General features: G+C 37.1%; 2 protein-coding genes across 2 annotated transcripts in view; one reads left to right on the forward strand and one right to left on the reverse strand.

Annotated features, from left to right (window-relative positions):
- Positions 1-2,221: 2,221 nt before the first annotated feature.
- LOC140148118 (ADP-ribosylation factor-like protein 3) lies at positions 2,222-13,438 on the reverse strand. The gene is made up of 4 exons (XM_072169972.1): positions 13,248-13,438; positions 6,068-6,233; positions 5,282-5,463; positions 2,222-4,215 (listed from the first exon to the last, which is right to left on the reverse strand). The coding sequence occupies exons 1-4, from the start codon at positions 13,416-13,418 to the stop codon at positions 4,045-4,047; spliced, it is 690 nt and encodes a 229-aa protein (XP_072026073.1). The 5' UTR covers positions 13,419-13,438; the 3' UTR covers positions 2,222-4,044.
- A 1,691-nt stretch (positions 13,439-15,129) lies between these two features.
- The window catches only part of LOC140147093 (uncharacterized), a 34,985-nt gene continuing 32,788 nt past the window's right edge, over positions 15,130-17,326 (forward strand). Inside the window, exon 1 of the mRNA XM_072168866.1 lies at positions 15,130-15,518. The gene's annotated coding sequence lies outside the window, so the exon portion shown is untranslated. The remainder of the gene's footprint in view (positions 15,519-17,326) is intronic.

The following is a 17,326-nucleotide window of genomic DNA, read 5'->3' on the forward strand; positions in this document are numbered from 1 at the left end:
AGTTATAAAAAATAAGTGCAAAAATTGGCTTTGTAACACACTACTTCAATATTTCAAGGTTGTAGTCACTGAGGGTGTCAATTTTTGTTTAATGGGCTAAACGTTTAAATGGTAAAAATTGGTCGTTTAAATGTTTAAAAAAAAACCAAATTTGAACCAAAAAAAACATACTGGAGGCTCAAAACAAGTCAACTACGGTTGATAACAAAGGCTGAACACTTTTAAAACAATTTGAAGTTATTTTTAAAAAGTCCATATTTTAATTGTAGTGAATGGAGACATTCCGCATGCATTGAACAGGGGCTGCCTTTTGAGGAGAGCGAGAGCAATCACTCTCTACTGCTCTCTGATGTAGGAGAATGATTTTTAGCTCTCCTTACTTGTCCATTTTCTACCATGAATTTACCATGGGATATGACGCCATCATCAATTAAAATTTTAAAACTATTCAACAACTATTCAATTTTGCTAAACGTTTAAATGGCTCCCAGATGTGTAAACATTTAAACGCTTAATATTGACAGCCTTAGTAGTCACTAAGATACACATAAATTAAATACAACATTGAAAGCTTGAGCTTGAATATTGACAACATTAATGATCTCAGGTTCACTAAGTTCATTGTGTTTATGTTTCAAAAATGTGTGCTTGTGCTTTATGTCTTTGAGTGTTTGGGTCACAACCGAGGATGACTTTTTATAGCTCGCTTTGCGATACTTATGAGGTTATTGTCCAGAACTCGGGCTATGAAAGAATACGGGCTATGACAGAATAAATGGCTTATGCGCTAAGGCTCATCAACACAATATAGAATAAATAGTAATATCAATACTTCCGGCCGTTATTCTCAAAATTGAGCATGTTATGTACTTATATTAGGAAACAACAGAACAAGAACGATAATGATTGTGTTTACTTCTAGTAATTTGTGTCGACAGTCAATTTCTGTTCACACTACAATTGAACCGAGTCAGATCAGGGTTTGACCCGAGTTATATCAGCCTGGGTCAATTTTTTGAGGTCACACTTCTTATCAACCTGGTTCTAAACCCAGGGTGGACCCGGGCCAAAAACAGGCATAGCGTGAACAGTGTTCACGTCCCAAGATGCTCTTGCACACACACATTTCATATGTTGACCCCTTGGCACAACATTTCATATGTATGCATAGCAAAGAGCTCAGTAGGAGGAAATGCAGCAAGATGGCACAAACACAGTTTTTTTCTTTCATGGCTTTTCCCCTGTATTTGATGTCAGCCCTACCAAGGTGATTGTCAAAACAGATAAATAGAACCTATGGTACCCAAGTTCAAGTATTGGCACCTTAAATAGTACAAATTTACAGACATGACATATGATATAGATATAAGTACATGAACTAAACAGTAAATGCTAATATTTTACACAAGATATCAATATTCTGCAATACAAATATTAGGTAATTCAATTTATATACAAAAACAAATTGCACACATAGCTCAATAAGTGGAAGCTGCTGTACACATCAAATTACTTCAACTTCAAAAATGGACAATAGGCTGTCACCCAGTCTACTGCCCTTTGTACGCGGGTGAAGTTTTGTAATAATCGGATTAACTACCATAGCAATAGGTGAAAACAATTTTTGAATATATCGCGCTGGTATGTTCACGTGGTACCTCTGCATTGAACCATATCATGCTGATCACACGCACCTGTAAGATTAGTATCTTGGAAAAGTCCAGTATTGTATTCAATCTATGATTGCAGACATACACAGGTGATGGGTGCAACCTGCTTGTAGTGCAGCGTAATATATTCGAAAATGTTTTCACCTATTGCTATGGTAGTTAATCCGTTACTTTGCCAGCGTATAGAACAATAAGCTATTCCAGTTGAAATCCATACACCCCATGAAAGACAGGGAGTGTGAATTTCTTTCAAATGGAATTACCTGAATGGATTACTCTATTTCAAACCTACACCTGTGTTGTAAGTTAAGGTTGTGTCTACCGACAGGGGGTGTATGGATTTCAATTGGAATAGCCCACTGTATCTGACAATAAAGAATAGCTCTTTGGGGTCATATCTGATTGAAAAACCTAGCCAGAAAAATGTTATTCATACTTGGAGAAATTGAGATGATAATGGCATAGGATGACAAGCCTGATGTACAGGGCGTTTGCACGGAAGGTCATTAGTTCAAATCGTCCTCCAGAAGACATGCAAAAATTCATACAATATCAATCACCAGTTAAAAGTGGTATTGATTCTTTTGTACTACATGCATTTGCATGTCTTCTGGAGGACAATTTGAACTAGTAATGACCTTTTGTGCAATCGCCCTATATAATGGCTGATTTATTAAGGACACACCGCAATAAGCTTCAGACCAGATTGCCAACTTTGCCACACACCTTCTCACATGTGAGAATAAAATCTCCCTGCACAGTGCATGATATTAAACCTCATCAGAAAAGGAATTAGTGAAAAACCATAATGCAGCTCAAAATGTTCAATAAAACCAATATAGTATCAGCACTTGTTACAGAGTTGCCATGTGCCTTTCAGACATACAAAAACACAATATTAGGAATTCATCTTATCTTTTTAATAATAAAGATATGTAACTAAATCCTAGGGCTAAGTTCACTTACATAATATCTTAGAAACATGACATTCATACAGGAATGTTCTACAGAATAACATCAAACTAGCTATTCAAGTTTCTCTATTTTGAACAGAAACAGCACATTACAAATGACTTCCTGTTTCATTTTTTGGGTGTTTATCACCTTTGTTTGTTAGTTTATTTTCCAAAAAAATTGCAATAAACACCGACAAAACAGAACAAGAACCATGTAAAGAAATTTGTGATGCTCCCAAGGAATTAAATCAAAGAGAAGGCAGACTCTGCTTGTTTGTGGTCTGTTCATGTAATATGAATTTCAGGGCTCATACCTTACTTTTGATCAATGATAAACTTGCTGACCTTTGGACCAGCTGCTACAGTTCACAAATTGCCTGCAATCATTTCAACTGAGAAAGAAAATGCATCATCATTCAAGACACAAAATGCACAACTGGGCAAGTAAAATTGTGACCACTTGCCCGATTGATTTACAACTGAAAAGGTCAAGTGCCAAATTTGAGCCCTGTATTATCCGGGCAAGAAGCATCCAATTTTGGCCTCTGCCAAAATATGTACATACATATTTTGGTTCCCATGTATGACAAATAGGACAGATTCCCATACCAATAAACACAGAGTCTCCTTTCTCCTTTTTTAATTTAATGGATACTTCAGCCCTCAGATCCCTGAAATAATGATACATGTGCCAGGTCTTCCCAACAAGGTACGAATTTTTTGAAGTTAACTGCCATCAACAGCAATGTCACATTTCAAAGCCTGGGAGCAAATCAGTTTTAAATGGCATAATCCAAAAGAATGTGGACGGATCTACTAATTTGTATGAGAGCATTTACGTCCCATAGAAATAGAACCCAAATAAAAATATTCTGTAATTTTGGGCACTATACATCACAGTCCTGCAAAATATTAAAAACCCATTCCTTGGCTTAATTCATGTGATCATATTGTAAACCGATATACTTTTCATTCATAATAATTGTTCCACCTATCCACACATACTTTTGACATTGATTTTTGTGGATCTATCTAAAGCTTTCGATACAATTGATCATGCTACAGCTGCACATATCCAGCTTTCCATCTAGTTTGTAGAAACTCATGTCAAACACATATTTGGCTACATCTATCGCCAATTCGCCATATCACCAAACAATGTTGGTTGTGTCTACTTTCCAGGCCTTGTTTGCGTACCTGACCTAACAGTGGTCGGTCATATTAATTCAAGCAGATCATCAAACAATTTACAAATCTTTAAAACAAAAGAAAACAAACTCCAACCATTTACAGCCAGTGTGCTAAGTTTCCTGTTGACTGTCTCAGTCCCGGACAAATTTTCACAACCCTTGACCTGCATCTTCTCACCGTGCACAGGTGACTTCTACTTACAAACCCACTACACACAGAGCATAACATTAATCTTTCTTTGACAATTGGTCCATGAGTGATTTCACTTTGGTAACACTATCATTGGGAGGATCCGACATGGTTTGTGCTTCTACTACATGGATTTCTCTTTCTTGAGATGGGCTTTCTAGATCTAATGCTTGTGAGATGTCAGAGTCTCTTCTTGAGGCTGGTAGATCCTGAAAATGAATTATAATTGACATTATTAACATTGACTACAAAAGCTTTATACCAGTCTGCCATGCCTACATTTTCAGTCAGTTGTGAGTATGCTCAAACACTGCTGTGTGTGAAAGTAAATTATGCATGACAACCAGTGCATATGTAGCTCTTTCTCTCTTGCCAATCATGCACATGCCTCCTTATAGTCTATATCTACCTCGAGTCACCGGCACTAGCTTTGAAGTTCAGCGAGTGATGCATTGGCTTAGCATGGTTTCTGGTGTTTACATATGCGGCTTGTTGGTCGTGCGTGTAAAAGTATGTACACGCACCAAGTAACGCTAAGCTAACACAGAACACGCTGAACTGACTGCTTTGTTTCGTCTGAATTTTGGCAGTGACATGGGTCAATATTCGGATGGTAGCCGTATCAAATTAACATAAAAATCAACCTATTCAATGAGTGACTAACTACTCAACATGAGGGCCCATACACACTTTTCTCACCATACCAAATGAATGAGAAATAGTGCCCTCTATTGAGTATTTTAAATTTGGGGTCCACGGTTCCAACAGTATCCAACAACTCAGTTTAAATAGTATGAATCTGGTGCTCTTTGGTTCAAAGAATTCTTGCTTTGCACGCTGGCCATAGGCTTCAACATAAAAAGTCCAAGTTTTGAGCTATTTTCTTAAAATATTAAGAGCTCTCAAGAACCACTGAACCAATACTAGGCTTGTTTGTATTCGTTTTGATGCATTTTCATGCTGATTCCAAATATGGTCATGGTAATGTACATTCTTTCATCTTTTTGAATTTTAGAGAAAATTTGGAACTTGTCGACACCCAAGTGGAGAAAGTTAACCAAGCTTTCTTTATTTTAGCAACATTTTTATGCTATTTCTTTTGTTTTAGAATTACTAGGGAAATTACCATTCATACATCAATTTTACAAAAAAATGTACCTTTTTGTTCACAAACAGAAAATTTTATTTTGTGACTCCACTGAACTTTTAAGTGCACACAAACAAATATTTTACCTGGAACATTAAGTTTTCTTTTTATCCTGCTTAAGTACTCACCTGTTTGTTAGCTACTACTATAAGTGGTACATTTTTCAATCTATCATCTCTAAGAAGTTTGTGTAATTCTTCTTTGGCTTCAGGGAACCTGCCCACGTCGGCTGAGTCCACAACAAAGACAAGCACATCGGTGTTAGATACAAAATTCTCCCAGTATAACCGTACGCTCTGCTTGCCACCAACTGGAAAAGAGAATATGAACAAGAAACCCATGACGTCATGAAAGATTTAAAATCATTAGAATGTAGACAGAGAGTAATTTGATGGCCCTTTGTTAAATACATTTGACTAAAATGGTTTACAAAGAAGAGAATTAACCGGAATAAAATTTAATTCACTGTTTTGATTTGCGTAGTAATAATAATTAAGGGACCAAAACTATAAAATCTTATATCTTATATATAAAAACATAAAGAAATGTAAAAATAACTAAAAAGAGTGAAAAACTAATAAAATTTTGTTTGTTTTGTTTTGTTATTCATTTCATTTCGTTTTATTTTTATATTATTTTACCTAATTTTCAAAATTTTGCGTCCAGGACGCCCACCAGGACGCTAACCCCTGGTACATACATGTAGATTTTCACAAAATTTATGATACTCAACTAAAGGTCTTTGCTCTGATCCAATTGAAATGTTATGAGACTGAAGAGGTGGTGTGCACAATTTTGTTGGTTCAACACTGTGTCCCAATTACAATGTCACTTTTGCATAAAGTACATTGTACAACTCTCTCCAACTTGCTCAGCCAAAACCTACCCAAGATTTTGTTAGTTTTCTAACTTACCTTCCCAAACATTTAGTGTTGTATCTTGACCTTGTAGACACATGACATTAAAGCCTTCAGTAGGCTCTGGTATATTGTGACCATCATGGCTTGCTATCACCTGTAGTATACTGCTTTTCCCAGAGTTATCTAACCCAAGAACAAGCACACGTTTCTCTGGAAATTCCTGCGATAAAGACAAACATATGAAGAAGTCTATATTAAAAATAAAGTTCCACTTTCACAGACAATAAGGACGCTGTGTACAAATGTATATAGGAATATGTGGTTCAATATAGTCTATACTTGCAGTCTGCTATATGCCCGTGAATTCTGGATTTGCTGTGATGCCTGTGATAGAGACTGTCTGTTTACGTTCAATCATTATTTCAACAACATAAATTCCCAACTGCCATGTTCAAGTGTCTTTTTTCAATGTATTAATTACATTGTAGATTTGAGCATCAGGTGAAACAAGAACTTTGTGGTCTCGGGTTGCGCTGTTCTCAACGCAAAGCGTTGTCCACAATGCTTCCCTTCCACCTTGACATGCATCATTTTACCAGGGTGATTTCACTTGAAGCTGGGGGAAAAAATTCATTAAAAAAATTTAATAAAATGACCAAATAAATCCATGCAAAAGCAGATTTTGCAACAGAAACTTAGTGGACTTATTTGAAGACTGCCAACTGCCACCTCTCCACAAAGTCACATCACTATATGCCTTGCCAGTTCAGAGAAATTGCACTCAGGGAATTAAAATTTTTGTGTTTTTTGTTAAATTTTTGTTAAATTACATTTCTGTTGCCAAAATAGGGGGGTCGCAATTTTATTGACGCCTACTTTTTGTAAATTTGGCACCCCCGTTCCGAAGAAAATGACAGCCCACAAGGTAGAGTCCGAAGTTTTCCGTTTTATGTAAAATGGAAAAAAATCACGGAATCGGGAGGTACAACACGGAAAATGACATTTTTGTATGTGACAAAAGTTGTTTAAAGATAAGAGAAATAAATGGTAAAAACAATCATGGTGGTGTATATATCAATTTTTATGATAAAAATACTGTTTAAGGCAGCTGTGTACTCTAGACATTGTTTCTTTCGCAAAATTGAGTTTTTTTGATATGTTTGTACTTTGTTATGTTTTTTATAAATATAAGGAATAAAAATCCAGATTTGTAAACTCCAACTGCAATATTTTAAGGATTTTATTTCACTATTCCACTCGTGTTTGAAATTGAAAAGGAAAGAAAATCTTTGTTGTACCAGCAGGGTACACGCGCAACAATGCATCGCGTTGCGTGATCGCGCAATTTGTTAACGCACAAATACGCTTACACATACGCGACGCTTATCTGCATGCGCGGGCGCATCTTATGGAAACACCACGGAAGCACAAAAACCTAGTGGTCAAATGGCTCCATTTTAGCTCAAAAAATGTGGGTTTTTTCAAGTTCTTTCCCCCAATTTAAATATCAAGTTATGAATGGATTTCGCTCAAACTTCTCAAGGGGCCGTGGATTAACCCAATGTAAGGTAGAAAAATAAAAACTGCCGCATTCTCCTGCGAGATTCAATGAAAGTGCAAAATGTGACAACTTTAAACTTCAACAGCCATTATTTCAATGTTCATTTTCTCGGTAAAATGACGATATTGGCAGTGTCTTAGCTAGCCACCCGTCTGGCCGTCATTTTAGACGGGGAGTTTGCTCCTGGGACGGGCAAACTTAATGCCTTTGACAGATGCTGCATTATAATTGTAGGTGTTTAGAAAGTCTATTGACCTTTTTACTAGACCAGGTTTGCAAAACAAGGCTATGGCAGCATACATGTATATTTGAACTCATTGAACCCCCAATGGGCTGTAGAAGTCTGGTAAATGTTTTAAAGGTCAAATCGGGACAGGCAAATTTATTCAAATGACGGGCAAACCTGAATTTCTAGCTAAGACCCTGGATATAGGTACACGATAACTCAATAAATACAGCATCTATAAGTAAGCAAATAGGAACATCGTAAAAAGCAAGAGACTCAAGAAATGGTTTTCTCATTTTTTTATATTTTGGTCTATTTCCGATTTTAGGCATCATTTTGTGCAAATAGGTGTTGTGAATTTTAAAATGTTCAATTCGATGTCTTATATGGTCAATATCTCAAAAAATAAAGGCTAATATCATAAAAAAAAAAAAAAAAAAACGTTTTTGCAATGGAGCCTCAAGATTGAGTGAAAAACAAAATAAAATATTTTGGAAAGAGTGTGTTTTTGTTATGATGTACCTAACAAATATTGCCAAAAACTCACTTTTTTGTGATTTTCTTCATAATTGTTGTTTTTACCCCAAATCTGTATTTACATTAAGATTTATTGATGTCTTGCCTTCATAAAAATGTATTACTTTTATATGTCTTGCGCAAATAATAACAAAGTTATTGCACTTTTACTACATGCATGTCTGAGAGTACACAGCCTCCATAATACAAAATGTAGGCATGAACCCCTATTATATTCCAATCAGAGCATATTGATCGCGATATTGAACACTTTATAAATTGTGACATTAATATCTTGTTTATACATTTTAAACTTTATTCATGACACGGATTTACAAATTTTACAACACAGATTACAACACGGAAAATGGAGCCATCAAGGAGAGCTGTATTTGGAGCATTTACAAGAATGAAAGGAGAGAATGGTCAACTAAGATGAGCTAAAAATCACTCTTCATATCATATATTATTTAAGAGAGCAGTAGAGAGCGCTTTAGCGATTGCTCTGAAAGCTCTCCTCAAAAGGCAGTCCTCAAAAGGCAGTCCCTGTAATGATTATGTGTCTACAAACTAGACCACTCCCACTGACTAAGAATTGATGATAAACAAGGATTCATTCAATATGCTTTTTAGTGCATGGATAAGAAACTGAACTCATCACATGCACAGAATTTACCAATCACATGCATGGGATCTGAAAATTTAGGGGGGAAATCCTTGCGCATATTGCTTCCAGGCAACATGAAGATGGGACTGGGCAGCACAAATTCACACACAGGCATTTACAATAAACTTTCATCTACTAGATAAGTTTAATTTTTAACTCGAGTTCTAGAAGAATGAAACTTGTGTGTCTTCAGTTTTGAAAATTTTGTATGCATTGAGCCAATGCAGAGGTGAATGGAATGTCATGTGATGTCATTTTAATGAGGGGCGCTGTTTATGCTGGTTGATCTGGCTAGCTTCTGTGGTTGTTTGGCATAAATAATTAAATATAATTCACAGGTAAATGGTTCCCCACAGCTACCACAGCTCCTTTATTCTTAGAGTTGTACAGTGCCAATGGAACAAGTTTGTTTGTGGACATGTGACTCATTCCCCTTGATCATGTCACATGTGGATTTTCGTAAATACCATCGATGTTAGTGTTACTAATTATGCAATTACACAAGTGATGCAGTTAACTTATAGAGCGATGTAGAACATCTGTGTAAGAGATGTTGTTTACGGAACGTGTTTTTTTTTCATCTCTACATGTACCTAGAACAAAAAAAAATTAAACGGATGCCGGCCGAAAATCACTGCGTGTCCTGTCATTAGTTTTTCACCTCTAGGTCTATAAAACGTGTTAAAGGTTGGGTTTCAATAATAGGAAACTTTTTTTCTTGACGACCCCATGTCAATAATGCATAGAAATGTTGTTTTTTGCCCCCGAAAGGTATCGGCCATCGGGCGCCATCATTTGTGATTCCTTTTTCCGATGACGGCACCAGCAGAAATGTCCATATTCCAGAATGTAATGAACAGAACTCTGTACACCCCCGGGGAGATGATGCGTTTTGCAGCCGACAGGCAGAAGTATCCCCCTGGAATAGTGTATGATGGGAAGAGGGAAAAAGGTCTATTCTCTCGGTCGAACATCCAGGAACATTGTCCCCTTCGCACAAGCGCTCACATAGCAACCAGTTCGAATAACTGCACATGCGCACACTCACTGATTTTACAAGGCCTTTTCCACTGTGTGACGTCAGCCCGACCAAGAGAATAGCATAGGAGTTGCAAGGGCCTGTGAATGTGATAAATAACATTTTTTTACCCGCCTTGGAATATGCCATTGTCATTGATTGTTGCGCCATGGAATGGAACCTATGTACACATTTTTACAGTATTTCATACATGTACATTTGTAGGTATGACAGGTGAATTCAAAATTGCCATCAAACTGCATCATTTTATATATCAAATTAAAGCCCTTGAGTAAAGAAAGACAAAACTGAAAACCTTTTTGTCATAGCACTTTCCGTAGCAAAGTTACATCTTGTCAAAGATTGACTTTCATCAAAAAGATTCTGCTGGCAAAATTCCCAAAAACGGCATTTCGGGGGTGTTTCTAGATCTTAGTCTCATTATGATAGCAGCTTTTTGTAATGGAACTGCTATCAAAATCCCTCTAAAATTCCATGTGCGATTGTCTCATCACCATAAAAAATCATATATTTGGGTCAAGTGAAGTATAGAAAACATATTTATGAAGGTTTCCTTGACCTAGCTGTTCTTTTAAATTTCTATGTAAAATATGTATTGTGTTCTAGGCGAATTTGGTTGTAAACAAATGTGTTAATAAGCCCAATCGCCATTCTAACTTCCGGTTTTTGAGAGCAGTTTTGGGACACTTTGACCTCTGACATATCGGGAAAAGTGACGTAATTATTATTAATTTTCTTATTATTGTCATATTAATGTTGATCATTAAAAATACTAAATAATTAATTTATAAAAAATACTAATAATATTTTTTATATTTGTTTTAATTATTGTAAAACATTTCAGATAATATTTTGTACGTACAAAAACCCAATATTTCTGAATTTTCTGAAAGGTCAAACTCAAAGGACAAAGTGTCCCAAAACTGCAAAAACTGTCCTACAATGCATTGCAAACATCCAATGCCGATTTGGCTATTTAAGGTTTGCCTGGCATACCTATTTCATGTTTATGCAGAGCATGCGCCACTACAGAGTGTCAAAAAGTGACAAATTAGTAATGTTATTCAGTAATGCATGAATTAACACTGACACGTGGATGTGGCAGTGTTAGACTTTATGAAGGCTTTTGATAAAGTCCCGCACAGACGTTTAATTCACAAACTAAAGCACTATGGGATTCAAAACTCTCTCTGCAATTGGGTTGAAAACTTCCTGAGCAACAGAGTTCAAAGCGTGGTCGTGGAAGGGGAAAAGTCTGCACCAGCAAGGGTTCTGTCAGGAGTACCTCAAGGGACAGTACTGGGGCCATTACTCTTTTTGATTTACATCAATGATATACCCGACAAGCTTCAATCGAAATGTCGGCTTTTTGCAGACGACTGTCTGATTTACAAAGATATTTCAACATCTACCGACAAAGACATTCTTGAACAAGACACGCGGCAGCTAGAGTCCTGGCAAGATAAATGGCTCATGCAGTTTAACCCCAAGAAATGTAGCACAGTGACTTTTGGCACAAGAGAGCCACCAAAAAACGAGTATTTCTTCTGCGATGAAATGCTGAAGTCTGAGGAAAGCACAACATACCTCGGCGTTGAGCTCAGTAATACCTTGAGCTGGAACAACCAGACCCAGGCAGCGACAAAGAAAGCTCAAAAAGTGCTGGGTATGGTTAGGAGGAACTTATGGAATTGCCCTGAAAGAGTCAAAGTCACAGCTTACATCTCGCCAGCGACCACACCTTGAGTATGCTGCAGGGGCTTGGTGCCCATACAGGAAGAAGAACATAATGTCCTTGGAAAGAATCCAAAGGCAAGCTGCCCGTTTTTGTAAAAGGGAATACTCAATAGAAAAGGGAACCGTCACAAAACTTCTTTCTGACCTGGATTGGGAGACGCTAGAAACCAGAAGACTGATGCACAGACTTTCTTTGCTTTATAAGATTCGCCATGAACTAATTGACATCTCCATGAGTAAATATCTCACACCAAATCCAAGATCAAGCATACCTCATAACCAGAAATACATCAAGTAGGTATCCTAGGTGAATTCAAATTTGCCATCAAATTGCATCGTTTTATATATCAAATTAAAGCCCTTGAGTAAACTAAGCCAAAACTGAAAACCTTTTTTTCATAGCACTTTCCATAGCAAAGTTACATCTTGTCGAATATTCACTTTCATCAAAAAGATTCAGTTAGCAAAATTCCCCAAAACGGCATTTCGGGGTGTTTCTAGATCTTAGTCTCATGGCGATGGCAGCTTTTTTTAATGGAACTGCTATCAAAATCCTCTAAAATTCCATGTGCGACTTGATTATCACCATAAAAAAAATCATATATTTGGGTCAAGTGAAGTATAGAAAACATATTTATGTAGGTTTCCTTCACCCACCTATTCTCGAAAAAAATTCAAATTTCTATGTAAATATGCATTGTGTTGGGGCCCCGGTCTCGGCGAATTCGCTGACTAGTAAATGTGTTAACTAAGAAGGTTTGCCTAGGTTACCTACATCAAGCCAGCAACCAGAATTGATGCATACAAATATTCATTTTTCCCCGCATCAATTGAACTGTGGAATAAACTGCCTGCCGAAGTAGTTGAAGCAAAAACCTTGCAGAGCTTCAAGTCATCACTGCGCAGCCATTGGTATTGCAGTGATGTTCAACTTAATACAATTAATTAATTTTTTCTGCACATCTCCATGCGAGCTCATCGGTCAAGTTGACTTTAATATATGCTTTTAGCACAACGTCGGCTTACCAGAACCAGATAACCAGATAACCAGACACTTTGACATTGAATGATTCATGGATGTATTGTTTGTGTGTAACTAGACTGCGGAACTCAGTCCTCAATGATAGTCAGTCATTTATCTTTTGGTCGTTATATGACTATCATTTGAGGGACTGAGTTGTTATAATATATCTTCCGAGGTGCAATTTCAGACAATAGCTGGGGATTAGTGGGGCAGAGGTTATCTATTGAATCCTTTCATGACCACTGAAGCATAGTCAAATCTGCCAAGGACACTCGGCACAAATTGAAAGACCATCACAAAAGAATGCATGCATGTCAGGTCATCGACACCAATTTGGTGTTTGTTATGACACAAATTTTGTGTCTGTTATGCACCTCGAAATATGTACCTTAAAGTCTGTATCTAGTGTGTAACATGAAAAAAAAATAATTTCAGTCATGCAGTAAGCTTAAAATAAAACCTACCTGATCTTGCATTTCTGGTGAATCATCTACAGCATCATCTGCTCCACCCCTAGATTTTCTTGTGTACAGAAGGAAAGCGTAACCTAAACCTGCAGCAACAACTCCTGCGCCTACAAACGCAGCAGCTTTGTACAACATTCCAGTATCTCTTGCTGTTGCTCCTGCCGCCATGACAGCAAATTAATTGAAGTCCCACGTTTCTAATCGGTTCTTTTTAGGTGCGTGCAATATTTTTTCACTTGGGTCCAGCAAAAATATATACAGCTGATTATAGAATGTTGCCAGTTTAATTCAAGGATATACAACAAAACTTCACTGGCGAAAATCCCTTTGGACTTGACAAATTTGAGGTCGTTGTGTTTAGATTATTTATTTTTTCCTATGGAACAAGGAACAAAAAGAAAAGTATAGAAAACCAATGAAGAAAAAAAGAAAATACAATGAAAAAACACCCTTTATTACCCTGGTCACGCGGAAAGAGGGGCAGAAATAAATAGAAAGAAATAATATGTGATTCACTATAAAACCACTTGCAGCAAGAAGAAGTTGGCTGGCATGAGGAACAAAGAAACAAACAATACAAATAATAGAAAATGAAAATAAAATTCTTCATGATGCATGGAAACAGGGGAGCAAGGGGACAAGATAAATAAAAAGAAATCAAATGAAAATAAAATTAATGACAAAAATCTTCATGAGGCATGTAAACAGGGGAACAAGGAAACAAGGTAAATGAAAAAGAAATAAAATGAGAATAAAATTAATTTAAAAAAGCAAGGGGACAAGATAAATAAAAAGAAATTAAATGAAAATAAAATTAATGACATAAATCTTTATTCTCTAATTATAGTGCTGACATATCAAATGATTATGGTCATGGAGTATAAAGAGAAATCAACTTGGGTGTATAATTGGTGTCCTTCACACATGCCCCCCGCCCCACTTTTGTTGGTCATTCTGGGAAATCAGTCATTCCACTCTGCTTACACTCCTAATCCTAATGGGAACTGAACAATGTGCTGCACACGCCACTGCGTACACAAATGGGGCAGGCCCCTCCCCCCCCCCCACTTTTGTTAGTCAGTCAGTGGAGAAATTCACCCACTCGGGGAAAAATTCATACGGGCGTGCAAAGCAAATCAAACATTTTTGAATCAAGACCCATGCATGATGCCACCACCCGGCCACCCTTTTGAAAACTTGCGGACGCCACATGTGGAAATATGTAAAATCTTATTTGAAGTCAGTGGCGGAAGCATTTTCTGGCAATAAAAGTCCAATTTAATATTTTTTGCAATTTCGGGGAAAAAATGTGCAATTTTGTTGTTTTCTTACAATTTTTTGAAGTCACAAAATTCTAAGACTTGTCACAATTGTCACAGCATAATGAAAAACACCCTAAACACATCTCCAGAAATGGCATGTGACTATTAAAATTTTCGGGCGTGCTACATGCACATTTTTTACACTTTCCATTGAAATTTTGCACAATCTTTTACAATTACTCATATTTCTTGACTCCCCTTTCAGAATTTTTTTTTCGGGTATGGTGTGGGGCCTGGGTCCCGGTCCCGGTCTGGGTCATGACAATTTTCAGCCCGAGATAGGGGGCGGAGGGTCATAAAAAATTGCAGCCCGTATAGACTCTAAATTCATGACCCCCTTCAAAAGACAATTACAGCCCCTAATTATGAAAAATGAGATTCGCACGCTGTTTACAGTTTTTGTATCCACCAGGAAAAAAGTGGTTTAGTAAGGGTTTTTTTTGTTTGTTTTGTTTTATGTTTTAAAATATTTTTTATGGTTTTTTTTCCATTTTTTGTTTTGAAAATCACTAAATTCAGTGAAATCACTAAAATCTGCGTTCATCAACTGGACATTTATGAAGGTCACAGCGCGAGGGATCAAAATCTCGGATGTTTTTGACGCAGCAGAACCGGCGAAGGAAACTTATTTTAGGAAATAATAACGCTCTTTTGTGGCGATTCTGCTAAATAAAATGTGATATACTACAACAAACATTGCAGAGAATAACCTGGTATGGTTGAAAGGTTAAAAGGTGGCTTTGAAGTTCTTTAAAATGCATGATAATTGAACCCCGAATTGAACTAACTTTTGGTCGATCATAACAACTTCATGACTTGCAGTAACATATTTCGGCACGCACGTACACATGATCGATAGCTGATGACAGATCATGTTTTGACCCCGGCCCTTTGCAGTTTTAACCCTCACGATGGCTTCACTTTGGCAGTGGTACCAGGAGATTTTGTGAGTCTATAACCAGCATTCTGGAGCTGATAGCTTTTGCTAAAGTTTGCACGTTTATTGTTTGCAGTGAGTGCTTTTCCTTCCTGTGCAGTGTACTGTAACTCTGAACTAATTTATTTACTATTTATTACTAATTTACTAATACTCTACTAAAAAAGTTGTTTTTTTAAACTTCCGTGGTCGTGCCTGTGCGTATCGCGTACACGAGCGTAAACGACAAAAAGCCGGCTGACCCATTGGTCTTCGGCGCGGCGCGTATAGTAGGCGACCTTGTCACTTCTATGCGATCGCAATGCGCGTACCCGGACCACGGAAGTTTTTAAAAAACAACTTTACAGCTACATGTCATGTGCCATACATTTTTGTTGTGCTAGGCTAGATTTCATGTTATGTTCATTATTTTCTTTTGTTTGATTTCCACATTTCTGATTGGTCGAGAGCCAGACATAAACATGTAAACAGCGGCGCCACCTGGATGTGCAAAACATGGATTCACAGGACTTTAGGAAAAATAAAGGAAAATTATCACATTTTTTTAAATGTGGTTATTTTTGTTATTATTTTGATGAAATAAGAATCACAAAAGATGTTGTTTTAAGCAAGTTTGAATGGGGATACGCGTTATAAGTTATTACAGCGCACAGCCGTGTATGATTGGTCGAGAGCTTGCCATTTAAGCAAGGTGTCCCTTTGTGTCCCAGGGTGTTAGATGGAACAACCGAATCTCAGCAAAAACAACCAACATGAATCGATCTATTTGGAGTTGCCCAGAAAAGGTGAACTTGGAAGACAACTGCCCCACTTGGAGTATGGTACAGCTGCATGGTGTCCTTATAAGTTAAATAAATCTGATTTGGAAAGAGTCACAACGCCAGGCTGCGAGATTCTGCAAGAAGAGGGATTACACCAGAGAACCTGGGTCTATGACCAAGATTTTGCAAGAACTCAACGGAATATATTGGAAGAAAGAAGAACAGGGAAACGGCTCACAACCTTTTACAAGATGGTCAACAAGCTCATCGATGTTCAGATGGATGAGTATTTAAACCCAAATACCAGGCTTACCAGAATACCAGCAGAGGGCACCAATTCAAGTTCAAAGAAACATCAACCAGGCTAAATAATTACAAGAACTCCTTCTTTCCAGCCACTACCAAGATGTGGAATAGTTTGGCCGCATCTGTTGTCATTTCAGCAAGTTTAGGGATTTTCAAGAATAATGTTATGGAGCATATCACAAGAAATAAGAGTCAAAATTAATTTGCGTCCTCTATGCGAGTGAAAGGTCAATGATGTTGGTTTAGATTAGATGTCGAGATTGAGATTTAATACGAGTGACGTCATGACTGACAGAATGATGTAAACTTACTAGTATTGTTTGTTTATTATTATATTGATGAAATAAGAATCACAAAATGTTCTGGTATAACCGTATACATTACATACATGTACATGTAGGTACATGGACATATTATGTATGTTTTTTATGAGAATATGAATCGGGGTCTTACATGTAGCTAGAAATTGAGGGTTGCCCGTCATTTGAATAAATTTGCCTGTCCTAATTTGACCTTTAAAATATTTACCAGACATCTATAGCCCATTGATTCATTCATTCATTCATATTTATTTGGCAAAAGCGACATAAAATAGTACAATGAAACATACAAAAATTTAACACATTGAAAAGCTGCACACCAAAAAGACACCAAAATGCCGAATTGCCAGGATGACCCATAAAGTCTAGCTTCCTGTGTAGACTTAATTCCAATGGGGTCCCACAAAAAGAACAAAAAGATGCCTGGGAG

Source organism: Amphiura filiformis, chromosome 3 (genome assembly GCF_039555335.1).
Source record: "Amphiura filiformis chromosome 3, Afil_fr2py, whole genome shotgun sequence".
Classification (NCBI taxonomy): Eukaryota; Metazoa; Echinodermata; class Ophiuroidea; order Amphilepidida; family Amphiuridae; genus Amphiura; species Amphiura filiformis.

Excerpts from the sequence above, each read along its gene's own strand:
- LOC140148118 (XM_072169972.1), bottom strand. The coding sequence starts at position 13,418 with ATGGCGGCAGGAGCAACAGCAAGAGATACTGGAATGTTGTACAAAGCT. Across the intron at positions 5,464-6,067 it reads AACACTAAATGTTTGGGAAG|TTGGTGGCAAGCAGAGCGTA; the intron begins GTAAGTTAGAAA and ends TCTCTTTTCCAG. Across the intron at positions 4,216-5,281 it reads TAGTAGTAGCTAACAAACAG|GATCTACCAGCCTCAAGAAG; the intron begins GTGAGTACTTAA and ends ATTCATTTTCAG.